The sequence below is a fragment of the Nannobrachium achirus genome (genome assembly GCF_963921795.1).
Source record: "Nannobrachium achirus genome assembly, chromosome: 22".
Lineage (NCBI taxonomy): Eukaryota > Metazoa > Chordata > Actinopteri > Myctophiformes > Myctophidae > Nannobrachium > Nannobrachium achirus.
Window position 1 is genome coordinate 4,071,368 of NC_137829.1, and position 27,343 is coordinate 4,098,710.

Sequence of the window (27,343 nt, forward strand, 5' to 3'; positions counted from 1 at the left end):
GCTCCTAACCATACAGGCTGTATACAAGGCAGACATGGTGGACATTAAAGGCGTTGGATGGGTACCCATTGGTTCACTGGATGTGCTAAAGGCCAAGCATGCAGCAAAGATCCTCACTGACCGTGGCTACAGGGTGAAACTAGACACTCAGAAGTACACCGCGGACATGATGAGCATACCTATGATGTTGGCAAAAACAAACGCTGAGACCATCAACAAGGTATGCAATGAGATCTTCATTTTGAGTAAAATGAAATCAATACATAATTACAAACTAGTTTCCGTCAAGCTTACAAATGCATGAATCAAACTATTGGGGTTATTACTGGGTTTAAATGGGCATCACTAAAAGGGTTGATTTCTGACATAAATAAACATGTAATGACCTTTCATGAAGGTCATGTCAATGGACCAATCCCCAATCACATACACACCCATTGTAACAGTTACAATGGGTGTGTATGTGATTGGGGATTGGTCCATTGTCCCACAGGTGACATTTTGAACAATATAATTTTAACCTGGTGCAGTGTGAAATACTCAAACTTTGTATTCTCTCATTACAGAAAAGCTACGTGGCAGCATGGGAGGCTGACAAGGTTAAAAATCACGTTGGAAATGAACTGCCTGAAATTGTGCTCTCTAAGGCTAATGCTGCCAACATGAGCAAGGTGTGTATCAGTTTCATAGGAGATACATCGTAACATGTGTGTATCTACAATACAGTATATAGTTTTCAGACTGCAATTGGTTGCTGCAACTTTACATTTGTCATTTCACTTTCAGAAATTGTACAGAGCAGCAGTTGACGACATATTCAGAAAGGGTTATGACCTCAAGGCAGATGCAGTTGCCGTTATTGCGGCCAAGCATGGGAGAGAAATTATCAGTGATGTAAGTGACCTCATAATTGTATTTTTTATTCTCATATTATAATTATATTATGTATTCATATTTATTCTGACAATTGCACAAATTCTGTTCACCCAGTACAAGTACAAGGCAGGTTACCGTAAGCAGACAGGCCACCACATTGGTGCGCGCTGCATCCAGGACGACCCTCTGATCATGCTGGCTCTGAACTCAGGCAAGATCTCCAGTGATGCCCTGTACAAGAAGGACTTCAACAAGTCCAAGACCAAGTTCCACCTGCCAGTGGACATGCTGACAATTGAGCTGGCCAAGAAATGTCAGTTCCAAGCCAACGACGCCAACTACAGAACTAAGCTGCACAACTGGACCTGCCTGCCAGACTCCAATGACGTGGTCCAGGCCAGGAAGGTCTACGACCTGCAGAGTGATGTAAGTTCTATTTTGTTTTAATTGAATCACAAAGCAAGATTTGTATTGAAATTTGAAAATACACTGGATGCTTTTTCAAAAGACTCATCTCACTCTCTGTATTTCCACTGGACTCTAGAAAGTGTACAAGGCTGATATGGAATGGATCAAGGGAATGAGTTGGGTCCCTATCGGTTCGGTCGATGTGTTGAAGGCAAAGAAAGCAGCAGAGATCCTGAGCGAAAGGAAGTACCGTCAGCACCCCAGCCAGTTCAAGTTCAAAGCTCAGACGACTGACATGCCATATGCCCTTGCTACAGAAAATGCCAAAACCATGGACAAGGTACCATTACCTTATCTCATATCGTTGTTGTCTGGTGGAAACCTTGTATGTCCAAAATCGTCCTTTTTTATTATTTAAAAAAAGTGAAAATAGCCAATCTACAAGCACACAACGCCTCGCATCATGAGACATTGTGTGCTTGTAGATCTGCTATTTTCACAACTTTTGTGCGACACTTTTGTATGATGAAGTACTATAGGGCTTTAATTTACGAAAAAACATACATATTTGAAACCTGGAGATACAAGGTTTCTGCCTGACAGTGATCTTTATTTGTGTAACTAGGCAGGAGTGCTGGAGGCACTAGTGAACATAGTCAAAATGTGTGTATAAAAACAATACATTTTAATCACTTTTTTATAGACAAAAAAAAAGTTTATATTCTGTAAAAAGGTTATTAAATCTTCTTGATCGTCCATTTACAGAAAGCATACGTTGAAGCTTGGAATAAGGATAAGATCAAGCTCCACATCCAGCCTGATACTCCGGAGATCGTCCTTGCACAGCAGAACAAACTGAACACCAGCCTGGTAATAAATCATCATTATTTTACATGAGCCTGTGGTATATGTTAAGTGTGTGTGTGTGTGTGTGTGTGTGTGCGTGTGCGTGTGCGTGTGCGTGTGCGTGTGCGTGCGTGCGTGCGTGCGTGCGTGCGTGCGTGCGTGCGTGCGCGTGTGCGTGAGACATTCCTCACTTTTTATTTTAATTAGATTTTCTGCTAGTTCTGTATCCAATAGATAATACTAATAATGTAATATTTTGTTCCCACAGAAATATTATCGTCAAGGATTTGAGGACATCATCAGGAAGGGCTACCATCTGCCGAAGGATGCGGTTTCTGTCCTGCACGCCAAGCAGGGTAGAACCATTATCAGCGATGTGAGTCTGAGTCTTCAACTTTGAGTTCCTCCTTTGATGTCAGAATTTTTTCAGATTATGCTTTTGTGTACCATTTTGACAATTAACACGTCCTTTGCCAACTTTCCAGTACAAATACAAGGCTGGCTTCCGTAACCAGTGTGGCCACCACATTGGAGCTCTCAGCATTAAGGATGACTATGGATGCATGCTGGCCGCCAACGCAGGCAGGATCAACAGCGATAACTTGTACAAGGCGGAATACAACAAGATCAAGACCAAGTTCAACCTGCCAGTGGACATGCTGCAGTTTGAGCTGGCCAAGAAATGTCAGTTCCAAGCCAACGACGCCAACTACAGAACTAAGCTGCACAACTGGACCTGCCTGCCAGACTCCAGCGACGTCGTCCAAGCCAGGAAGGTCTACGACCTGCGTAGTGATGTAAGCGGCACTGCACAAGCGTAATTTGTATAGGGTTGATGGGTTTAATAAACCCAAGGGCCCCCTACTGGTGACAGTATTATAAATGCATAGGCTATTATATTGTCGTTGTCGGGTGAAAACCTTGTATGTTCAAAACTGTTCGTTTTGCATTTTTCATTTTAAAAATGATTTAAACTAGTGAAAACAGCCGATAACATACACATTTGAAACTTGGGGATACGAGGTTTACACCGACAACGACGATATGTATTTAGTCATTTCCAATATATTGGGGGTCCCTAATCTCCTAATCTATGGGCCCCCCTCACAGCAGTACAGGGCGCTGTTGATCTGAAGACCCATGCAGAATAAGATCTAATTTCGCCCCTGCGGCACTGGAACTCTTGACTGGTGTAATTACAGTTGATGAATGTCGGGACTGATGATGTGCTGAATTTGTTGCGTAGCATTTGATTCACAAATGACGGTTGTTGTTGCTCTCCTTTTAGGCTGTATACAAAGCTGACATGGAATGGATTCGTGGATGCGGCTGGAATCCTCAGGACTCCGTCGATGTCGTCAAAGCGAAACATGCCCAGAAAGTCCTCAACGACAGATTATACCGTCAGCATCCTAGCCAGTTCAAGTTCAAAGCTCAGACAACTGACATGCCATATGCCCTTGCTACAGAAAATGCCAAAACCATGGACAAGGTACGAATAGCACATCTCGTGTTTTTACTTGCTCTTTAATTGTGTAATCAGGCAAGGAGTCCTGATGGCATTTGTTGTTAAAGTTAAAATATATTTACACAATTAAATCACGTTCTTAAATAAACACAACTCAGGTTGCTTAGAAGTTTATATTCGGTTGCTTGGACATAAAGTCATTAATGTTCTTGATTGTCTCTTTACAGAAAGCATACGTTGAAGCTTGGAATAAGGATAAGATCAAGCTTCACGTGATGCCTGATACTCCGGAGATCGTCCTGGCGCAGCAGAATAAACTGAACACCAGCCTGGTAATAAATCATCATGACTTTACTTGAGCCAGTAGTATATGTTAAGTTAACATGCCCACACAGTCGATGAACAAGTGTGTGTGTGTGTGTGTGTGTGTGTGTGTGTGTGTGTGTGTGTGTGTGTGTGTGTGTGTGTGTGTGTGTGTGTGTGTGTGTGTGTGTGTGTGTGTGTGTGTGTACTATATACTGTATATATAGATGCTAGGGTTAATCTACAGTATCCTATATTACTACTGGCTGAGTGCATAAGTCGGTTGGATTCTCCAGAACCGATGTTCCGCAATGGCTTTCCATATACAGTATTTAGATCAGTGGCTGTCCAGGGCCGCCAATGTTGCCTAGACAGTATGGAGACTGGGTACAACAGGTATTGCACAACGGGAGGGTGCCATGTTACCAACGGGCATCGGCCTGATGTGGTTAATGCAATGTAGCCCGAAATGTATTATTCTTTGACAGGTACTATGTAAATTCACTGTTTTACTTGAACTGTGTCTCATGTCACATCCTTTGCTCCCGACAGAAACATTACACCCAAGCGTGGGATGATTCAAAGGCCAAGGGCTACCACATCAAGGAGGATGCCATCGCCGTGCTGAAAGCCAGAGCCTCCAGAGACATCATCAGCGACGTAAGAGAAATATTCACTTATGACATTGGCTCACTTATTACCGTTTCATAGAGCAGTGTTTCTCAAAGAAAAGAAAAAAAAAACTAGAAATGGGAATATGTATTTTAGTGTTATGGTCTTTGTTCAATAATAAAACATTGACAGACTTTGTGTGAACCTGTTCATCTGTAAATTGTTAAACCAAATGACATCAATACCTTGACTAGTACAACTGTTATTGAATAGAAAGCAATGTTTATTTGCCATTATGCTGTTTTATTTTGGACATATTGGCATGGGAACTGGACATTTGATGTACATTTTTCAAAGCATTTGATGTACATTTGGCTTCACAAATCAGTATAAGGGGGTACTGCAACCAAAACAGTTTGAGAACCACTGTCATAGAGGAGACACTAATTCTCATTTTCTCTATGTCTCTCTCTCTCTCTCTCTCTATTAGTACAAATACAAGGAGGGCTACAGAAAGCAGACGGGCCACCACATTGGTGCGCGCTGCATCCAGGACGACCCTCTGATCATGCTGGCTCTGAACTCAGGCAGGATCTCCAGTGATGCCCTGTACAAGAAGGACTTCAACAAGTCCAAGACCAAGTTCCACCTGCCAGTGGACATGCTGACAATTGAGCTGGCCAAGAAATGTCAGTTCCAAGCGAACGACGCCAACTACAGAACTAAGCTGCACAACTGGACCTGCCTGCCAGACTCCAATGATGTTGTCGCGGCCAGGAAGTCCTATGATCTGCTGAGTGATGTGAGCTTTTTGTACTTTTGTACATAGATCCATTTCAAGTCACGGTTGTTGCTTTTTCCCCATACGAGCCATTAAGCTCTGGGTTTAGAGGTGTTATCTAAACCATGATATGATACAAACAAATCATGATGTTAAACACTTTGGTGTCTGCTTCCACAGAATGTGTACAGAGCTGACTTGGAGTGGATTCGAGGATGTGGTTGGATACCAAATGAGGGTGTGGAGCATGTGAAAGTGAAACATGCTCAGAAGATCCTTGCTGATGTAAGTCTGTCTCTTAAATCATCAACATCATCATCGTCCTCATCATCCCACAGACTTTAGTGACTCTCATTACCTGTGAGATTCTGCGTATTGTTATATTCCTTTGACAAATGTTTTGTAATGATAAACAATTATGAGCTAGAATTGGATTTAATTTGTCATACTATGGGAAAGATTAAAGAAAAGTGTGTGTGTTAATCCGATGAGATGTCTAAACCATTATCGATGCTGTGTTAACAGAGAGGCTACCGCGTGAAGTTGGATACTCAGAAGTTCACCGCCCTCCCAGACAGAGTGGACTTTGTTTGCGCCAAGAATGCCGCCGAAGTCCTTAATGATGTGAGGAATGAGCTCTTCTGTTTGGCACCTCTTCCGTTGTCTTATCTGCTTACGTTATCTTTATTGTATCACATTATTACATAATTGTCAATATGACAGTGATATAATACATGCCGAAGAGAATGTTGTGGTTGGTAATATGTATTTTGACGTTACACTCGACAGTGGAAGTATCGGGCGCAATGGCAGACAGACAAGATCAAATACACGCTGACAGACACCCCAGTCCTGGCCACATGCAGAGAGTCGGCTAAAAATCTTCATCCGGTAAGCCATTGAAATGGACACAAAATTATTATATTTTTTTTTAAAAAGAATAGAAAGAAAAAAGTTATACAATGACAATTGACTTCCCTCACAGAAACTGTACACCAAGGATTGGGACAAGGCCAAGCAAACTGGCTTCTTCATGCCTGGCGATGCGGTGGGAATAAAGCAATCCATTCACAATACCAAAGTACAGAACCAGGTGAGTGTCCATGCCATTTAGTCTTTGATTTTTTTTACAACAACTGTTTTGTCCCTCTACACCAAATCTCTTCACCGAAAATAGCCAAACTACAAGCTCACAACGTGTCGCCCTGTGACGCTTTGTGAGTCAGCTTGTATCTGCTATTTTTGGTGAATGTTCCCCCCAGAATAGGGATGCTAGGGTTCAAGTGGTTAATGTGAAAACCCCAAAAGCTCCTTCCAAACAAACATTGTTCCCGGACACCCTGTTGAAAATGAATAATACAAAATATATTCTTTGTTTCCCACACAGCGCCTCTACAGGGAGGGCTTTGTGAAGCAGTGCGGCCACCATATTGGCGCCCGCTGCGTTGAGGACGACCCTCTTCTCATGCTGGCCATTAACTCAGCCAGGATCGCCAGTGATGCCCTGTACAAGAAGGACTTTAACAAATCCAAGACCAAGTTCAACCTGCCAGTGGACATGCTCCAGTTTGAACTGGCCAAGAAGTGCCAGATACAGGTCAACGATGACCATTACAGGACACGTCTGCACCAGTGGACATGTATGCCAGATCAGAACGATGTCATACAGGCCAAGAAAGTATACGAACTTCAGAGTGACGTAAGTGCTGCATAGTAAAAATGCACTGAAACTGTAACTTGTCGTCAGCACGCATATATCATAATCGTGGAATAAATACATTTGCTCAATATGTAACCTTGCTTCTGTCCACAGATTATCTATAAGGCTGACCTGGAATGGATCCGTGGCTGTGGCTGGATACCAGCAGAAGGTGTTGAACATGTCAAAGTCAGGAATGCCCAGAAGATTCTCAATGATGTAAGTTCACCACCACGACATTATTCACTATTATCCTCATTCTTTGTGTGTTTGTATGAGTGGTGGCCTGGGGAAAACGTTTAATATGCTTTTGTATGAATTATTTGTGCCTCATGTTGTTGTGATGTCGCTTGCAGAGGTTCTACAAGAAGCACGCCAAGGAATGCTTTGGCAAATTCACTCTCATTGTGGACCGTCCGGAGCTCGTCCTGGCTAGGATCAATGCTGCCAATCTCAGCGACGTATGTAAACGAAGAAGGAAAAATCAAACAAGATAATACAGAATTTTGATGTTTGAGGGCATTGTTGAATTCTGACTGTGAATTTGATTCCTTTTGGTATATTTAGCTTAAGTACCACGAGACCTTCAATGCAGAGAAGGGTAAATATATTGGCTCGGAGGACACCCCTCAGCTGGCCCATAGCCGGGAGCAGAACGTGAACTGCAGTGAGGTACTGTATATTAACAATATCATTCATCCATTCACTATCCCAAGGGTCTTCAACGTTTTAGGGCCAAGGACCCCTTAGTTGAGAGCACCAATCATCAGTATATTTTGGAGTCATGTCAATTTGTATTTTCAGATATTTAACCACTACGTCAATACGTATTAAACTTGACCTATCATTCTGTACTTAGTGTGCTCTTTTTTCCCCTCTACACCAAACCTCTTTGCTGAAAATAGCCGATCTACAAGCTCACAACGCCTCACAGTGCGAGGCATTGTGAGCTTGTAGATCTGCTATTTTTGTCTAAAGTTCTCAGAATATGGACGTTAGGGTTCAAGTGATTAATATAAAAAAGGAGAAAAAAGGTTTCTATCTCCCAAAGATTTGGAGGCCCCCCTGTAGTAACTCTGAGGATCCCCTAGGGGTCCCAGACCCCCTGTTGAAGACCCCTGCACTATCCACATTTACAGATGTGACACTTACTGATTCTGACTCTGATGACCCTTTATGTGATTTCAGAAACGTTACAAGAGCCAGTGGGATGAGAGCAAAGCTACTGGCTACAGCCTGGACCACCAATACATCCCCCTGCTCACTAACAAGAAGAGCCGGGACATCATCAGCGATGTGAGTCTCCATCCTACTTGTGCCATGATATCCAATTGTGTCTTATTTTTATTTATTTCTTTAACCTAACGTTTTGTTACTGATCATCTCCCAAGGTTCTTTGTGATATACGATGTCTGTGTAACCAAAAATATGTACACAGATGTCTTAGTAATAATGCAGGGAAGGGTAAATATATTGGCTCGGAGGACAATAATAATAATATTGTCTGTTGTTTCCCCTTTGAAATGGAATGCTAATAGGCCAAGTACCATGATCTCCATGAGTTGCACAAGGGTCACTACATGGCTAATACCCTCGCTGACTTCCCTGAGGTGGTGCGCTGTGGAGAGCAAGAGAAGGCCAAGCCAATGGTGAGATATTCTGGTTCTAAAAATAAGTTCAGTGCTTTAGACTGCATTATATATATACACAGTATATATATATACAGTATATATATATACAATATATATATATATATACAATATATATATATATATATATTTATTTATTTATTTATTTTTTCTTACTGTATGGTCATGGTGTGTGTGATATAATACTGTATATCACATAATCGACATGTAAATGTGAAATAAAAGTTTAAATTATACCTGTAAGATAAAATAATAGAGCTAGCATTGCTAACAGTTTCCTCAGTTCCTTCCAAAATGTTACGAAACACTGATTTCTACCCCGATCGTTTTGAGAGGTATTACTAGTATGTTGGCTTTAGTCTAATGTATATCTCAAAGAAAAGGGTAGGCTATTAACAATGATATTTTATCTCCGGGACTACTGGTTCAAGCCAGTTCCAGCAGGGGGCAGTGGACAACAGAGACCATAACAGACAAATGCTTCTGTTAAATAGGCCTACATCTAGTGATGCCGCGATACAATATATATATATATTGCATATCGGCGCGATATGAGCCATGTTTTTTTGGCTCGGATCATATCGTAATTCAGCTAAAATGACAGATAGAATGCTCCGATTTAAGAACTCCATTCCAGGAGTCTGCTGCTCCAGTGCTTCACGAACAACGACCGCAGCAGTTTCAGAAGTAATGTTGGACGGCCCGTAAATTAGATTTTATATTGATACTATTTTATTGCATTAGATATGTGATGTTACATGACAATTACCGGTAGTTGACTTTTGGTGAAAAATCCATTATATATCGGTATGGGTTAATATCAGTTATCGGAAATGAAATATAGGTATATCGGTTATCAGTAAAACAGGCAATATCGGACATCCCTAGTTCAGATGATAATTTTTATTTTTGAGCGGTGGTAAACCGCTCCATAGAGTGGCTGTGCGTGTGTCTGTAGCCTTTTTCCTCAGCGTTTTGCCATAGTAAAATGTGTGTATAGCCTGTACATCCTAGACATAAATCCTAGTCTAAAGACGTTATGCAAGCACGACCACCGCTCACTTCACATTGGGTGTGATTTTTATTTTATTTTCAGAGGGTCTACACGAAGGACTACCATCAGAACAAGGTCAAAAACCACATCCCGTCGGACATCATTGCCAACCAGGTGGCTAAGAGATGCCAGGACATGCTGAGTGACGTCATCTACCGCACCCGTCTGCACCAGTGGACCTGCCACCCCGATCAGGAGGACGTCATCCGCGCAAAAAAGAACAATGAGATTCTCAGCGATGTAGGTTATTTTATTATTGTGATGTGATTCTTCTGTCAGGCGCAGAATTAGACGACCTCAGAATCTCAGGCATTTTTACCTTCAAGGACTGTGATATCAAACGTTAGATCGTATGGATATGTATGATAGCGAGAAGAATTGCCATTGTTATATAACTTTTAATTTGGATTTTTATAGGAGACAAAAAGCATAGGTAACCAATACATCTCTTAAATAAATGACAACACTACCCCAATAACCACAATATAATAATTCAAATAAACATAATCAATCAAAGGTAAAGTTAAAAGAAATAATAATAATAATCATCAAATAAAATCGTTTTTTCCCCATTGTTGATGATTCTATATGATATGCCCTACTATAGGTGTACTACAAGGACGACCTGAACTGGATTAAGGGTACAGGCTGTTACGCATGGGACACCCCTGAGATCGTCCGCGCCAAGAAGGCCTATGAGCTGCAGAGTGATGTGAGTTGATGATCATACTAGCAAAAATGCTTCGTTTACTGCAGTATCATCAATCATGATGTATTCTTTATGTGTAGAGTGGCTGTGAAGTACTATATATGGATGGACTGAACATTTTGAATTAATCCATCATATCCATGAACAGGACCTGGTGTGTTAATTCATCTTTGTCATACTGTTCTTTACAGCGTAAATACAAAGCGGATGCCAAGAAGGAATTCGGCAACTACTCCATCGTGACGGATACCCCGGTCTATGTGACTGCTATTCTGGGCAGCACCTGGGCCAGCGAGGTGAGTGATCAAATAATGGTTCATCCTTCCTCGGAGGAGTTTATCCAAGCAACATAGTCAAAATAACTTGCTAAATTATCCAGTGAGGTGATGGAGCAATACAAATAACGTGGATTTTTTTTAAATATTCCCACAGCTGAACTACAGGGAGGCTTACCATAAGGAGAAGCACCTGTACACCACCATTCTGGATACCCACGACTACGCCAGATGCCATGACTTCAAATACTTCTTCAGCAACGTAAGCACGCCATTCACTTTGACTGAGACCTTCTGTCCTGGAAGTAGGGATGCGACGATATGAACATTTCATATCACGATTATCGTGACAAAAGATATAAGATATTATCGCGATAACCAAAATCCATTATCCTGGGGCGGAACAGGAGATTGGCTATTTTTTTGGCCAAAAAATAGCCAATCTACAAGCTCATAACTCGTCGCATTGTGAGCTTGTAGATCTGCTATTTTTTGGCAAAGACATTTTATAGAGAGTGGAAAAAAAGACGTCAAGTATGTATATTATAAGTACGTTTTACCAATTATAGAAGGTTTAAGTGGTACCGGATATGCAGCTCGGCAATTACAAGTTGAATTGATCCCAGTGCATGACGGAGGTCGATATCACAATGAATTAATAATAAATGATAACTTCATAATTACTTATCGTCCCTGCTGTCCCATCTCTTCCTGGAACCATGGTGCATTTCCAACAATGATGATGCCATTTCCTCTGTCTACAGAAAAACTACACAGCTGCTTGGGACAAGATCAAGGCTACTAGCTACTCACTCCCGCATGACTCCCACGAGCTGGTGTTCGCCAAACATCAGAAGACCGTGCTCAGCAATGTGAGTTTAAATCTGCCTTGTTTGAAGTGTTCCGACAAATATGGAGTGCCCCCTCTTTGTGGGCCCTCCATTTTATGTAGTTTAAATCTTCATTATTGACAGCCAGAACCTTTCATGTCCAGTCAAATCCCCTTTCAGATGAGACTGTTTTGTTCTTTTCCGTTCCTCCCTAGGTGAAGTACAAGGCAGATTATGAGAAATTCAAGTCCCTCTACAGTCTGCCCAGGTGCCTGGAGGACGATCCTAACACTGCCCGCTGCGTCAAAGCTGGAAAGCTCGTCCTAGATGTAAGCTTTCATTGTATTTTTTTCCCCAGTGGTGGAAAAAGTACTCAATTTTTTACATAAAGTAAAGTAAGTAAAAGTAAAAAGTAAAACAAAGTAAAAGTATCAATACTGCAATGTAGAAGTTACTCTGTTACAAGTAAAAGTCCGGAATTCAAAATACTACTTGAGTAAAAGTACAGAAGTATTCGTATCAAAATGTACCAAAAGTAGAAAGTAGATTAATAATAATCTAAATCTCCAAAGTAACAAGTAAATCAAGTTTTCAAATAAATGTAATGGAGTAAATGTACAATATTTGGATCCGAGATGTAGTGGAGTAGAAGTAATAGTATTGGAAATGGGAAATACTCAAGTAAAGTACAAATACCTCAACATCATTACAGTACATAAGTAAATGTACTTAGTTTCTTTACACCACTGATTTCCACTTCTCTCATGGATTTTTATTATTAGCAGAATCATCTTTTTTTCTTTTCTTTTAGTATTATTTTCTCATTCATTGATGACATCTTATAGTGTGAGAAATCTAACCTGTGGGTGTTTATGGTTGCTGCTCTCGTCTAGCGCCTGTACCAAGCAGACTATCAGAAGACCAAGGCCAAGAACCACATCCCATCAGACATGATGGAGATCCTGCTCGCCCGCAGCACCCAGAACGCCGTCAGCGAGATCGGCTACCGCAAGAGGCTGCACCAGTGGATCTGCATGCCCGACATGCAGGTGTACGTCCAAGCTCGCAAAGTCAACGAGCAGCTCAGTGACGTAAGTGTCTTAACCCTTACAAAAAACCCTGTTTCCTCTGTGAAATCTTGATATTTCGACGTCGCATTAGTTCGACTAAGGGTTAGGGTTAGGGTTGGTTTTAGGGTTAGGTTTAGGCATAGTTTTACTGAGGTTAGGGCATAGTAGCATTCACCAGGTTAGCACCAGTGTCGGCAGGTTAGCATTTTCACCAGCGTCGCACTAACGTCTAACTATCGAACTCCGAAATAACGCTACTCCCTCGGGTGACCTGAAAAAGGCTTAAAATGTTTCTTTATAAATAGATTATATACTGTATATCATTCTGTATTTATGAATTTATATATATTTTACCTATGATAGCTTTTAGTGTCTGCATTTAGTCATAACGTCTATAGCGCTAACTATGTTACCTATGTTTAGCTGAAGTCTTTCAATCTCTTGATAAGTTAAAATCCCTCACTTAGAATTCACAGAGTTAAACATGCTCTTAATTTCCCCGGTGAAATTATTCTTCTATTTCATTCTATTTAGTTTAGTTTTCATTTCTATTTCATTTCAATCGAAAGGATTTGTCTCCATAGCCATACACCACGAAACCTTGCCTTGACCACAGTTTGAATAGTCAGATTGAATGTGGTCGGATCACAATTTTGATTTAAAGGAGTAAAATGTTTTGTTTTTTTCCTATTGATTATTCACGCCATGGAGACTTGAGTTCAATAAAATGTGTTTGTATTTGTCGCATTCCTGAGATAAAAATCGTGTTTGAGTAAATTTACCCCCATTGATTCCGGATGGGGACCCAAATGCATTTGGGTCCCCATCCCGAATCAATGGGGGTACATTTATTGTAATCAAAATATTGTCTTAGGAATGCGACAAATACAAAGAAATATTATTGAACTATACTATTGAACTACTCCTTTAATATGATTACGGATGTACGTGTTTACACATGTCTGTAGACTGTCTCCATAACGGTTCATTATGTGTGCCTTATCCCTAGGTCTTCTACAAGGACGACCTGAACTGGATTAAGGGTATCGGCTGCTACGCCTGGGATACACCAGAGATCCTCCGTGTCAAGCATGCCGGCGTCCTGCAGAGCGAGGTCAGGCAAAATCACCTCCACCTTTTTTCTGTCGTCCGTGATCTCCTTTTCATCATCCCCATCATCTCTGGTGGTTCTTAAAGCAGTAAAGTAGTAATGTCAGAAACGCTTTGGTGTGATCAGATTAATCACATGTAGGCCTAGAATTATTTATCTATTGAAATAATATAATATACTAACTAATGAAAAATAGCAGATCTGCAAGCTCACAGCGCGGCACCGAGTACCGCGCTGCAAGCTTGTAGATCTGCTATTTTTGAAAAATCGTGGGGGTTTTTTTTCTTCTTTTTTGCAAGTCTTTGAATATATCTTTTTAAAAGCAAACATTTGTATCTCAAATTTTTGCTTCTGGGTGGTCCCTGGAACAACATGTTTTGAGATGGGGGGTCCGTGGCCAAATACATGTAATTTTGGGGGTCCTTGACATGAAAAGGTTTGAGAACCACTGATTTAGAATAAGGATTTAGAAGACTTATAGAATCGGGTAAAAAAAAAAAATTCAAAGACTTGCATACATTTTCAAAAAAATTCAAAAATAGCAGATCTACAAACTCGCAGCGCAGCACTCGGTGCCGCGCTGTGAGCTTGTGTATCTGCTATTTTTCATTAGCTAAAGCATAAAATAATGGTTAAAAGTGGTTCAAATCTAAAGCGACGCAGATTTGCGTTCAGGCCTAAGTGGTTAAAGTAGTAAAGTAGTAATGTCAGAAACTGCCCTGTGTGATCAGATTAATCACGTTTGTTTCATTCTACTGTGTTCCAGGCCAAGTACAGAGCCAAGGGCATCGAGAGCTTCAAGGAGTACACCGTTGTAACGGACACCCCGGTGTACAAGACCGCCACGCAGGGCGCTGTGAACCTGAGCGATGTGAGTGCCGCGTTCTGGAACTCATAGTCTCAGGGTTCCCACGGTCATGAAATTCCCGGAAGTATTTTGAAATTAGAAAAATATTTTTCCAGTACTGGAAAGGTTTTGGAATTGATCAAGGGTCCTGGCTGGAAGGTCCGGGATAAAATAGCTACAGTATGCATTATCTTTGGTTATTGATTTTGTTAATACTTTTGTTAATACTTTTTGTTAATGACAAATTAAACATTGGCCAAATTGTCAAATATTAGAGGCAGAAATGTGAAAATAGCAGATCTACATGCTCACAACGCCTCGCAACGCGAGGCGTTGTGAGCATGTAGATCGGCTATTTTCACAATAAAACCGTGTTATACCAAATTCCTCAACTCTTCAAATATGATTATTTCGGGGGGTCACAGCCTGAAAAGGTTAAGAACCACTGGCATACACTACCTGTCTTTGGGCATTGCACATAGGAGTAAGCGACTCGTTATTGAGCTGAATTATTGTTATATAGTCCTGGAAATCGGGTTAAATATTCTGGAAAAGTTTTGGAAAAGTTTTGGAAATTAATTGGTAAAGATGTGTGGGAACCCTGTCATAGTCTGTTTTGATCTTCTGTTCGTTAGGCTGCAAAGATAAAACACGTCTGTTTTTTTTTGTCCATTCCAGCTGCATTACAGGTTCGATTACAACACCAATGTCAAGGGCACCAACACCTCACCAGCCGTTACCATGGAGACGGAGAGGGCGCGCATGGCCAACCACATCCAGAGTGATGTAAGACGTTACTTCTCAATATTAGCCCGGCCAAGTCCACCCATTACCAATGTTTTGACCAGTATTTTGTCAAAAACTGCAATATTTTGTAATTGTTTTTTTGATTAATATGTTTTATGAAAACAACGTTTAACTTGCTGTTATGGGTCTATGCTCTTCTCAGAATTTGTATAAGGAGGCTAACAAGATGGCCATGGCCACTGGATACTCCCTGCCCTTCGACACCCCAGTCGGCCAACAGGTTAAAGCCAACAGCGTTGTCACCAGCAATGTAAGTCCTTCACTATCGTCTTACCTTCAGTAGTCCACTATCCAGTTCCCTTAAATAAATAAAGGCTGTTTTAATCCTGGACCAAATTACAATTAATGCATGGTATGAACTTGAAACCAAGGATAATGCTATAATGTTGTTGTTTTTTCTTCTACTTTTTAGGTCAAGTACAAGGCGGCCTATGACATGATGAAGGCAACAGGCTACCAGCTTCACCCACTGGACGTTAACTTTGTCTGCGCCAGGAACGCCAACAAAGTCATCAACGAGGTAAGATTACATACAATGCTTTTCCAATTGCTGTACTGTACAAATAAAAAGCTGAACAATTATACACGTTTTTTTTTTTGTTTGACCCTAAAAACACAACGAGATGATCTCATACCTACTCCTTCCTCCTCTCTCCAGCGCCTGTACCGTGCAAAATATCACAAGGAGAAGGACAAGATCCACTCAGAACTAGACACCCCCGAGATCAGACAAGTGAAGATGAACCAGGATGTCATGGGCCCCGTATGTGCAGCACTATCCATCTGTTTCTTATGGTGTTTCCTTTGGTTCCTGGCATGCTTGCTTTACTTTGGATAATGACGTGAACACCCTCTCCTCTCTTCCACCCACAGACTTGGTACAAAGAGAAGTACAACAGCACCAAGGGGCAGCTGATCTCCATGGCCTGGACGCCTGAGCTGGATCACTGCCACCATGTCAACCAGATCACCAGTGATGTATGCCAGAAATAGACATCATTTGAAACATCGACATATTATTACAAGAGATCCGATTGCCCATGCTATAAACCTTGTTTTTATTTGATCTAATCAGCTTCGTTACAAAGAGGACCTGCAGTGGCTGAGAGGTATGGGCTGCTTCCTGTACGACACCCCGGAGATGGTCACCGTCCGCAACATCAGCAAGTTCAGGGTGAGTGTTTTTGCCCCATTAAGACCTGGAATTATTTTACGCTTTAGCTATTGAAAAATAGCAGATCTACAAGCTATACGCTGCGAACTTGTAGATCTGCTATTTTTGAAAAGTCGTGAAAAAATATGTGCAAATATTTGAATACATGTATTTTTAAAGCGAACATTTTTAACTCAAATATTTGCTTCTGGAGGGTCCCTGAATAACATTTTGAGATGGGGTTCAGCAGCACCCACGCACACATAATTCTAGGGGTCCTTGACAAGACAAAGTGTGAGAACCACTGCCATAGAAACATGCGTTTTTCCAAAGAAAATTAGGATTTAGGAGACATTTATAGAATCGGGTCAATATACAGTATTCAAAGACTTGTTCAAATTGTCATGATTTTTAAAAAATAGCTAAAGCATAAAATAATGGTTAAAGTAATAATGCATTCCCGGTCTTAAATGTTCCTACTGTAGCAAGCACGTTTGTTGTCTCTCAACAGAAAAGCCTTGTGATCATTTATATAATACAATCTTTTTTTTTATTTCCTTTTGCAGAACAACTATCCAGTTGAGGCAAAGAAGAACCATGCTAAGTTCACCGTGGTCCTGGACACACCAGAATACCAGCGTGTGACGGAGCTCAAGTCCCACATGAGCAACGTGAGTCGTCTGGCCTTGTCTCGTGATTGACAGTCGTTTGGCTACTCCATCAGATCATCTAAACGGTTCAGATGAAATCACAGTAATGTTTGAGGAAGTTGTCTAATGACATCATTAGAGGGCACTTCTTTAATGTGCAGTTGTGCATCCTTACATTTATCAGAAAAGAAGAAAAAAAAAAACTACTGCATGGTCTCTGTTTCTACAGTAAATTAAAACACCACAATTGATGCTTCAGCACTGATTTCTGTTGTTTGTGTCTCTTTTCAGCTGATCTACAAAGAAAAAGCCAGGCAAGACATGATGAAACCACACGTCCCTCACAATGCCATGGACATTGAGAGAGTCAAATGGGCCCAGCAGCTGTCCAACAAGGTAAATTCAGAGTAGCCATCACCCCTACTCTTATTATACTCTTATTATTCATAAATATTGCCACAATGCTAGCCGCGTTGTGCTATAACATATCTCTGTACTTTCTGTTCTCTCTGCAGTTCCTGTACACAAGCCTTGCCACAAAAGAGAGGGTCCACTTTACCCCAGACAGCAACACCCCTGTAAATGTCCATGCCAGGCTTATGAAGGTTGTCCAAAGTGATGTAAGTCTGCCTCCTTATCATTCCACCCATCAGGTTGTCCAACTATGCTGAAGTACGTAATTCACTGTCTGGACACCACCGTGTTTTCAAACAACAGCTTTAGGATGTTGATAGTAAACACCTTTTCTGCTAGTTTTGAAATGAACTGAATAGCGCTGTGAAGTAATTCCCTTTCTGACATTTTTGCACCAACCCATCCCCTCCTCCAGGTCAAATACAAGGAACAGTATGAGAAGATGAAGCACCGGTACACGCCCATCGCAGACACACCTCTCCTTATCCGTGCCAAGAAGGCCTACCTCCAGTCCAGCGATGTGAGTATGCTCTTTGGTTAACATCCAGAAGGAGCGATAAGAATTATTAACCAGTTATCAAATGGGATAATGGTTTTGTTTTTATTAACTGTTTTACCCACCTTTCTCCTCTGTAATAATAATGTTATGATAGTTGTTGTGGTGATGGATAATGAAATATATATATATATTAGGGCTGGGATGCGATTAAAAAAATTAATCGAATTAATTACAGGCTTTGTAATTAATTAATCACAATTAATCGCATATTAATATTTGACCCGAGAAGCATTTTTTTCGAAATCTAAATTTCGCATCCACTGGGCCAAGCAAAGCGCTCTGATCGGCTACTTCTCCCTTTGCGTTTGTTGTCTCTTCTTGGTTGGTGCATCGCTATGATTGGTATGCCCTTAACTGAAGGTTCTGTGGTGCAAAATCTAAGTGCAATTAAAATGCGTAAATCTTTTTAATCGCGTTAATTTTCTGTAATTAATTAATCGCAATTAATCAGTTAAAGTCCCAGCCTTAATATATATATATATACACTGTATATATATATCACTGTTGTCGGGTGGAGACCTTGTATGTCCAAAACCGTTCGTTTTGCATCTATCATTATAATAAAGATTTAAAATAGTGAAAATAGACGATCTACAAGCACACAACGCCTCGCACCGCGAGATTGATTGATCTGCTACTTTCACTAGTTTTGTGCGACAGTCTTGTGCGATGAAGCCGGATTTACTTCACGAAAAAAAACGTACAAATCTGAAACCATTTCTTATTTGCTTGATATCTGACCCTTTGTGTGTGTGTTTTTTTTGTCTGTATCTCTTAGCTGCGCTACAAAGAGACGTTTGAGCTGTCCAAGGGACACTATCACCCGGAGAAGGACGCCCTGGACATCCTCTGTGCCAAGAGGGTCAGAGATGACATCAGCGAGGTCAGCATTTGAAACAACCCGACTGATTGCTTGCAGTGGCTTCCTCTGCCTCTCTACATTGAAGGTTTTTTTGTAATACAGACATGGGCCATGGAGAGGGGACTAAATTTCTCTTGCCCTCTCTCTCAGGTCAAATACAGGGAGAAGTACATCAGCACCCTGGGCACATGGAAGTCCATCCCTGACCGCCCTGAGTTCTTCTACAGCAAGATGGCCAGTGATAACATCAGCAACGTGAGCACAGCCATCTGAATATGAAAATGCTAATATCAAATCTATTGAAAGTGACTTTGCTTCTACTTTCAGAATTATAGACATCTCGGCGCAACACTGGACATGCACTGTATATTTGCATTTGGCATTGTGTATCACGGTTGGTACTTACACAGAGGAAGGACAACAGAATAACCTGTAATAAATAACCTGATGTATTTGTTCTCAGATCAAGTACAAGGAAGATCTGGAATGGCTGAGGGGTATTGGCTGTTTCGTGTGGGACACACCTGACATGAAGCAGGCTGAGCGGAACAAGGCTCTGTACAGCGAGGTGAAGGATCTCTGAAGTACTTGTGTTGTACAGTAAAGTGTTATTAGATAGTATAATTATGTGATTCAAGTTCCTATGCTGTTACCTGATAACAACTTTGGATTAAGTTTTAAAACTATTAATCCATCATATCAGAAAGTCTCAAATAAGAATGTTTTTTTCTGCAATCTCATAGAATTTTCTTTTTGTCCTTGCTAACAGAGAGTGTACAAAGCCTCCTATGAGAAGAACAGAGCCAACTTTAAGTACACCTGTGACACTCCATTCTTCGAAGCCATTAAGAATGCCTCCATTCTCATCAATGACGTAAGTAACCTCATTTTCTGAATACAACTCATGGCTAATAACACAGTGTTTGATGTATCTGTTAACTGTGTAAACATTAAGCAACCTTTTAAGTTTTTTTCCCCCATCATGCATCCCAATTGGATTATCAGCTTTAGAGGTAAAAGATACATTCATAGTACGTTCATGTGTGTGACCTCTTCTACTGATTATGAACCATGCGACTCGGGGACTGTTGTTTCTCTCTTCTCTTTGTATCACGTTGTGCTTTTTAACCTCACCTTCCCTCCAGCAAAAGTCTCATCACATTGTTGTCGTAGTTCTGGATGTGTGTCTTTAACTGCCTTCTGACGTTCTGAGCAGAGGGCCTACAAAGCCGACTATGAGAAGAACAGGTCTAAGTTCACCATTACCACAGATGATCCTAGATACCTACTGGCCAGGGAAAACAAGAAGATGAGCACGGTAAAAAAAAAGACCTGGAATGGACTGTACGAGAACCCGCCTTCTGCCTCCCTCGGGCCAATCAGATCAGCCTGGTGCATGGGGTCCTCAGCTGCCTGCTGGACGTCACTGTGACATAATTCAACACAAAGTCTCTTTCACTCTCCGAGAGAGACTTTCTCTTTCCTCACAGGCGTCCCAAATAACAAAGAGCTCTCGGTGGGAAGCCGTCTATCGTGGGACTATCCTTAATCTTTGCCTTCGGAGACAATAATTATAATGATAATTATTGCACCCTGTAAAGTAACAAATTATTTGTACAAACGAGCTTCCATGGGCAACGCTGCTATTTTTCAATTTGGCTGTTGATCATTTTGCACTGAGGGCAAAGATTAGGATGTCAGCTTCTCACTTGGGCCTCAGGAGAACCATCTCCGGGTCTTCCCAGTGTTCAACTTTTTGTTTGTGTGTTTGTACTCAACAATTGCATGCTGTGTGTGTGTGTGTGTGTGTGTGTCCTTATGGACAGAAAATGTATAAAGCCAAAGCCAAGGACCTGCTAAAGAGTGGCTGCAATGAGCTGCTTCGACCTGACATCCTCACAGCCCTTTACCAGACCTACATGGGCAGTAAGGTAAACTAGTACAGAGAATCATTGTTTCTGGGCCCAGGCTACAAAGTCACAGAGTTTGTGGCTACTAATGGCACAGTTCCTGGCGTTGATTCACAAGGATCTGAGAGTTCATTCATCGCAACTTTAACTTAAGCTGTGAACATTCACATTTGAACTTCACACCACTACCTGTACTTTCATCATGCTTTGATTTCGATTTAGCCATCACCCATTCATCCTCCACATCTTAAGCTGTCATGATTCATCCCTAGGCATTCTTTAATATCCCATCCTACTGCAAGTACAGCCCTTTAATGGGGTGACTCTGTAGTCCTACAGCCCTTTAATGGGGTAACTCTGTAGTCCTACAGCCCTTTAATGGGGTAACTCTGTAGTCCTAGACTAGAGAATTATCTAGTCTGCCGTTGCAACACACTGGAGAAACATAGTTTAATATTAACAGATGTGATATTTGCTATACCACTGTAAACACAAAGAAGTTTTTTTTAATAAATAAATAACAGAAACACTATTCTGTTATAAGCTAAGCCTTAAGGCATTGTCTTATCTTATTTCAGCTTTCAGCTAGTATAGTCTGCTATTCTAGGTTGAATGAGTTTCTACAAATACACGCCATTATGGATAGCACCACACACAGACAGGTTACTTGATTTAAATGGATTTTCTCGTAAGTGAATCTCATGTTTACTGAAACTATGTACCAGGCTCACAGACTCAATGACAGGACATTCTGGTACATCGCACAGTAAGGATTAGACGGACCATCTCATCTTCATAACCGATTCCTGAATATTGGTAACATGAATCTCATGTTAACATAGGTAACATGAGCCTTCATTCTCACACTCAAAGTAACTTTCTCATTGTTTGTGATGCATGTTTTTAAGGCATGTTTTGTAAACGTATGCATGGCAACATCTAACCACATTTAGAGAACACATTTAATTGGTCTTCATAGCTAACTTAAATGTTATATTTTCACATACTGTAAGAACATATTAGAGTTGAATTAAACAGTGTTAATGTTAACTCTTAAAGTGTAAAACTAGGCCTGTAAGGGTCAAGGAATTTACTGGGTAGTTAGTTAAAGCCTCACTATGTAACCTTTTTTAATGAATCCATTTTGATTTTGTCCAATCTTTATGTTAGAGTATGTCAATACAATATAACCTATACAATTGGGGTGGTTGTATTTATCAATTTATCGCCAAGCCTCCCATTGAGCCTAATAAACCAAGCAGGCCGGCTCTATTGTTCAAAGGTAAAAATGTCAGCACTTGCGCAGGAAACCGGGTTCAGATCTGGGGTAGAAGAGGAAAGTTACATAGTGCTGCTTTAATGGTACCGGTAATGCATATTCATTAAATGTAAAATAAATAAATAAAAGTTGAAATAATAAATACATAGAATTAGCTGTGTATTAGATTATATTAGAAGTATATTTAAAACATATTCAAAGAAGTATGAGCGATAAGTATGAGTTCTAACTTTTGCGTCCTCTTGCATCATCCTCTTCCCTCAGGTGAAGTACAGGGAGCAGTATGAGAAGGCCAAGGATAAGTTCACCTCCATCTTGGACACACCTGAATATGAGAGCCACAAGAAGAGCAAGAAGATCAGTGACGTGAGTGTTGCTTCTCTTTTGAACCAAAATGACCAATTGACACAAGTCGCAAGTTGCATTTGACGCTTTCTCTTGACATTGTCCAACTTTCATTCCATTCAAATCCTGCCATGATGTGACCGTTATCGTAATTGTCTTGCAGATCATCTACAGGATGGACTACAACAAGACCAAGGCCAAGGGATACAGCCTGCCTTATGACACTCCCTACCAGCAGCACATGAAGAAAGTCAAGGAGATCACTAGCACTGTATGTACCGCCCTTTTTAACACGTACAAGATGTTTCACATCATTGTCCTTCCATAGACATTGTGAGGCCAAGGACAGGTCTTATAAGTTAACATCATCATTTATAATCAACTGAATATTTTGTCATGTTTCTTTTAGCTGAAGTACAGAGAGGTGTACGAGAAGAGCAAAGCTCAGATCAACATGGCCCCAGATGCTCACGAGCTCCGTGCTGCCAAGGAGGCTTACAAGAACATCAGCAACGTGAGTGTGTCCAATAAAACCAGTGGTGGAAAAAGTATGGAAATGTATTTATTTCTTTATTTAAGTAAAAGTAGCAATACCACAATACAAACATACAGTAAAATAGTACAATATTTGCCTCTGAGATGTAGTGATGTATACTATACATATAAAGTATCAACAAATTGAAATACTCAAGTAAAGTAAAAAAAAAAATACTTCGTACAGTTCACGTGTAAGTATACTGTAGTTACTTGCCACCACTGAATAAAACCCATGCATTAATGTACAGTAAAAATGTAATTAAATAGTCTATAGACAGATGTACAGAATGATCATATGGATTGACTAAGAAGGAGCTATTGCTTTGCTCATTGTAATTACCTGCTTTCCATGACCGTTTTTATTCTGTCGATTCTCAGCTCGATTATAGGAAGAAGTATCAAGCCACCAAGAACAAGTGGATCTGGACCCCAGACAGACCTGACTTTGTCAATTGTGCCAAGAACACTCTGCAGCAGAGCGATGTGAGTGAAGAACCTCTTGTAACCTACAGTACTTGTTCCACATACAGTACAGTGTGTTAGTCATGGACCGATAATAGTTTTTTCAGTGGCCGATGCCAATATTTAGACTAGAGCAGGGGTCTTCAACAGGGGGTCCGCGACCCCCAGGGGGTCCGCGGAGGTACTGCAGGGGGTCCGCGAAATTATTGCAAAAAAAAAAAAAGCTTTCAAAAAATGTTTTTTTTTTTTTTTTTTTTTTTTTACATTTATGTTAAAAAATAAATCATGATTCTATCCATTTTGAATAGCTTGAATACATGATTACTATGCAATTGACAGATTGTTGATATTATTGACATTGGTTCTCAGTTAATAAGTAGTATGTTTAGAAATGGTAGTGGTACGGCCCACCCTGCTCGCTGTAACTTGTACATGTTTAAAATAGCCCCGACCCCCCCACCCTACGAGGTGGTAGGGGGTCCCTGCTCCATCTCCCCATCAGTTTGGGGGTCCCCGGCCTGAAAACGTTGAAGACCCCTGGACTAGAGAATAGGGAAGGCCGATGGCTGATGTAAAGCCAATTATCCTTTTTCTGTTGTTGCATCCAATAAAATACCACATTAATAATGTGAAACAAAAGCTAACACACATAACTGAAATACAGCAAGCAGAACTGCAGTTACTGCACTGACTGGTAGTTTCTCTCACACATCTACAAGTTATGAAACTGTGTTTAGATAGCAGTGCACATGCTCTTGGACATAGACTACAGATAGCGATTAAATTGGCCGATATCGTCAATTTCTTTTTTTTTTTTTTTGCCTCTGCAATGGGTAAAAATAATTACAATTAAACATAATTAAAATAAATCTGACGGAAAAAAATAGCCAAATATCGGTCGACCACTACTGTAAATATATATATTTTTTTATTTCAACAGGAATCATCTCCCTTACGTGACTCTAATATTATATTCCTTTGTCCACAGATTGAGTACAAGTACGATAAGGAGTCGATGAAGGGCTCTGTGTTGTCAGTAGTGGATGATAAGAACACTCTCCTGGCTATGAAGAATACTGAACTGAGCAGTGATGTAAGTACTTCCCCTTTACATACAGTATACACTATACAGTATGCTCTATCTATAATATGCGCTATAAGAATGCACATACTCAAATCTGCATTTTGTATTTCTTAACCCTCCAGCGCAAGTACCGACAGAAGTATGAGCAGGGCAAGGGTCACTACATCCCCGTCCTGGACACTCCCGAGATCCTCCATGCTAAAGCAGTCCGTACGCTGGTATCTGAGGTGAGAACCGTACAGTTTCTGCACATACACAATGTTGTAACCACTTTTACAATTGGTGATTCTCAACCCTTTTCATTTCAAGGGCCCCCAGTTTGATATGTAATTATGCAGTAGGCCACAGACCTACGACTTTTTCTCTCTAGGAATACAATCTACACTGTAAAATCCTCAGTGTTGATTTAACTGTGAAAGTGTGCAAATGGAACCAAATGGATCCATTGGCTCCATTTGTACATTCACAGAATTACAGACCCAAAAGGGTACATACATTTGGACCCCTGGTGGTCTCCCGGCCCAATGGAAAACTAGAATCATATCTCTCATATAAGTACAGACTCAATCTTTCCCAAGGAACAACATTGTAGTCTGTATTGTAGGTGCTATCCTACAGAAAGCGTTGTTTTAAAGTTATACTATGTAACTTTTTTTATAAAACATATCTTAAAATTGTCCTAACTATTAAACCGCTAAAGTTTTAGAACCCCCACTCTGTTAATTTCAGCTCCCAAAGCCTTTTCTTTATATGTGTTCTACTGAGCCCTGGTGGCCGTGACCGGGGCTGTTTTTCCCGGCAAAATTACGTCATATGCATCATTCTGTACACGTGTCTCCCTACCGGCCAATCAAAGCCCAGATCATACACTGCTGAGCTCTTCAGGAAGTACACCGCAGTGTTTACACTGGGCTAGGAGTCTAGCATGTAACTCCCCAACCGAGGCTCGTAGAGGGACACGAAAGACCTCTATGGATAGGTCTTGGCGAGGCGAGGCGGACGCGGTGGTCTGAATGCCCGGTCCGCGGCGAAAAACGGCCGGAAAAAGCAGACGCGACCGCGGTTTGCTCTACTGCTACTGACCACTAGTTGAGCAACTTACACAGTATAGCTTTAAGTTAATAATGGGTGATATTATAAGCCCCTGTTTCAATGTCTATTTCCCTTCCCCAGACTAAATACAAGGAGGCCAGCAAGAAGGACATGACTGCCGGCTTATTCACCACCATGCCCACAAACCGCGACACCCTCCACAGCAAAGAAGTCAACAAGCTTGTCAGCGGGGTAAGGATCACTTGACACCCTTCCTTTGAAAATGAACCACCTGATGTCACAACTTTCCCAGATTATTTAAAGCATTTTTAACTGTGAACAGTTCTAATACCTTTTTATTTCATTGCGACTTTCAAAAAACATCCAAGAATGTAAATACTTTTTAAATCCTGCATTAAAATTTGCATCACAATGCAGTCGTTGTGAGCTTGTAGATCGTCTATTTCCACTAAAAGCCATACAACAATGTATACACAATCTTAAATGTTTAAGCTTCTACTCGGCCATCTGTCAGTCGTTGTCCACTAGTTAACTTTCTTCTCCTCCCCTGCAACAGAAACTGTACAAAGAGAAGTTTGAGAAGGAGAAGGGCCAGTCCAAGTACAACAAGATGATTGTCCCCCCAGATGTTAAGCACGCCATGGATGTCGCCAAGAGTCAGAGCAGTGTAAGACATTTTAACAGGCTCTGAATTAACATAACCTCTTTGTTGTCACACGTACTTTAGTATAAAATACATTCCGCCCTGCGATGTGTGCATAGGATATTCATTAGAACATTGCCACAAAAAGTGGTGGCTTGTACTGTATATAGTGTAGTCCAAGGTGGTTAATTCGTCTGTATGGCTCTTGTCTCGTTCCTTCTTCCCGACCCTGTAGTTCGCCTACAAGAAGGACGCCAAGGCCAGCCTGAACTACACATCTACAGCCGACCGCCCTGACATCAGGAAGGCCACCCAGGCCGCCAAGCTCGCCAGTGAAGTAAATATAACCGATACTTGTAAACACATTAGCAGTCTGAGACCAACATCAGATAGGAGAATGACATACCGGTATACAAATATCCCGGACAAAGTGTCCCGAAGCGTGGCCTACATCTGGCCTACAGTTTGGCACAAAATGTTTAAAGTGTGTTGTACGCCCAGGGTCACATTGGCCAAGCTTCGCGGGACACTCATAAACTCATAAATAGCACTGCACATTTCACACTAGGTGTGATTTTATTTAGTACAGTGAAGTGAGTGTGACTGACTTTGTCATTAAATTTTTCATTTTCATTTCATTTATTTATTTATTTCGAACATTTAAAATGAGTATAAAAGACAAAGGAAATAAAAGGAAGATAAAATAAAATACAAACTGCAACAAAATTATATTGAAAACATCCTTAAATTAAAGTTCATGTTCGAAAAAGGAGTAGGAAGAAGTTTGAAAAACGTATCAAGTCCTACCCCCATCATTAATTTTCTTAACTAACAATCATCATCTATCTATAAATGCGACAAATCTCTGCGTGTCTGCGTGTATGTAATCTGCGTATCTCGAGAACCGTTCGTCCCACCGGCTTCAGATTCGGCACGCGCGTTCCCCGCCGCGGCACGGAGTGCAGTGCCGGGTCTCGACCCGACCCGACGCGCGGTTTTCCCGAACCGGCGCGAAACGTTCGGAATCTCCTTATGCGGGGTTGATTG

At 41.0% G+C, this 27,343-nt stretch overlaps 1 protein-coding gene across 1 annotated transcript in view; it reads left to right on the forward strand.

The window, feature by feature from the left end:
• The window catches only part of neb (nebulin), a gene marked incomplete at its 5' end in the record, with an annotated part of 93,346 nt that overhangs the window by 37,698 nt on the left and 28,305 nt on the right, over nt 1-27,343 (forward strand). Inside the window, 55 exons of the mRNA XM_080753524.1 lie at nt 17-220; nt 567-671; nt 787-894; nt 991-1,302; nt 1,421-1,624; nt 2,050-2,154; nt 2,399-2,506; nt 2,616-2,927; nt 3,419-3,622; nt 3,826-3,930; nt 4,454-4,561; nt 5,004-5,315; nt 5,475-5,579; nt 5,820-5,918; nt 6,084-6,185; nt 6,280-6,387; nt 6,682-6,993; nt 7,108-7,212; nt 7,350-7,454; nt 7,561-7,665; nt 8,182-8,289; nt 8,532-8,642; nt 9,739-9,936; nt 10,304-10,408; nt 10,597-10,701; nt 10,838-10,942; nt 11,445-11,552; nt 11,726-11,839; nt 12,404-12,601; nt 13,590-13,694; nt 14,458-14,562; nt 15,217-15,324; nt 15,488-15,595; nt 15,758-15,865; nt 16,004-16,108; nt 16,219-16,323; nt 16,421-16,519; nt 17,065-17,169; nt 17,440-17,544; nt 17,664-17,768; nt 17,978-18,082; nt 18,900-19,004; nt 19,134-19,238; nt 19,447-19,551; nt 19,753-19,857; nt 20,200-20,301; nt 22,437-22,538; nt 22,681-22,788; nt 22,927-23,031; nt 23,433-23,537; nt 24,505-24,609; nt 24,723-24,827; nt 25,774-25,884; nt 26,210-26,320; nt 26,532-26,633. Of these exons, the coding sequence (XP_080609650.1) occupies nt 17-220; nt 567-671; nt 787-894; nt 991-1,302; nt 1,421-1,624; nt 2,050-2,154; nt 2,399-2,506; nt 2,616-2,927; nt 3,419-3,622; nt 3,826-3,930; nt 4,454-4,561; nt 5,004-5,315; nt 5,475-5,579; nt 5,820-5,918; nt 6,084-6,185; nt 6,280-6,387; nt 6,682-6,993; nt 7,108-7,212; nt 7,350-7,454; nt 7,561-7,665; nt 8,182-8,289; nt 8,532-8,642; nt 9,739-9,936; nt 10,304-10,408; nt 10,597-10,701; nt 10,838-10,942; nt 11,445-11,552; nt 11,726-11,839; nt 12,404-12,601; nt 13,590-13,694; nt 14,458-14,562; nt 15,217-15,324; nt 15,488-15,595; nt 15,758-15,865; nt 16,004-16,108; nt 16,219-16,323; nt 16,421-16,519; nt 17,065-17,169; nt 17,440-17,544; nt 17,664-17,768; nt 17,978-18,082; nt 18,900-19,004; nt 19,134-19,238; nt 19,447-19,551; nt 19,753-19,857; nt 20,200-20,301; nt 22,437-22,538; nt 22,681-22,788; nt 22,927-23,031; nt 23,433-23,537; nt 24,505-24,609; nt 24,723-24,827; nt 25,774-25,884; nt 26,210-26,320; nt 26,532-26,633 (7,119 nt within the window). The remainder of the gene's footprint in view (nt 1-16; nt 221-566; nt 672-786; nt 895-990; nt 1,303-1,420; nt 1,625-2,049; nt 2,155-2,398; nt 2,507-2,615; nt 2,928-3,418; nt 3,623-3,825; nt 3,931-4,453; nt 4,562-5,003; nt 5,316-5,474; nt 5,580-5,819; nt 5,919-6,083; nt 6,186-6,279; nt 6,388-6,681; nt 6,994-7,107; nt 7,213-7,349; nt 7,455-7,560; nt 7,666-8,181; nt 8,290-8,531; nt 8,643-9,738; nt 9,937-10,303; nt 10,409-10,596; nt 10,702-10,837; nt 10,943-11,444; nt 11,553-11,725; nt 11,840-12,403; nt 12,602-13,589; nt 13,695-14,457; nt 14,563-15,216; nt 15,325-15,487; nt 15,596-15,757; nt 15,866-16,003; nt 16,109-16,218; nt 16,324-16,420; nt 16,520-17,064; nt 17,170-17,439; nt 17,545-17,663; nt 17,769-17,977; nt 18,083-18,899; nt 19,005-19,133; nt 19,239-19,446; nt 19,552-19,752; nt 19,858-20,199; nt 20,302-22,436; nt 22,539-22,680; nt 22,789-22,926; nt 23,032-23,432; nt 23,538-24,504; nt 24,610-24,722; nt 24,828-25,773; nt 25,885-26,209; nt 26,321-26,531; nt 26,634-27,343) is intronic.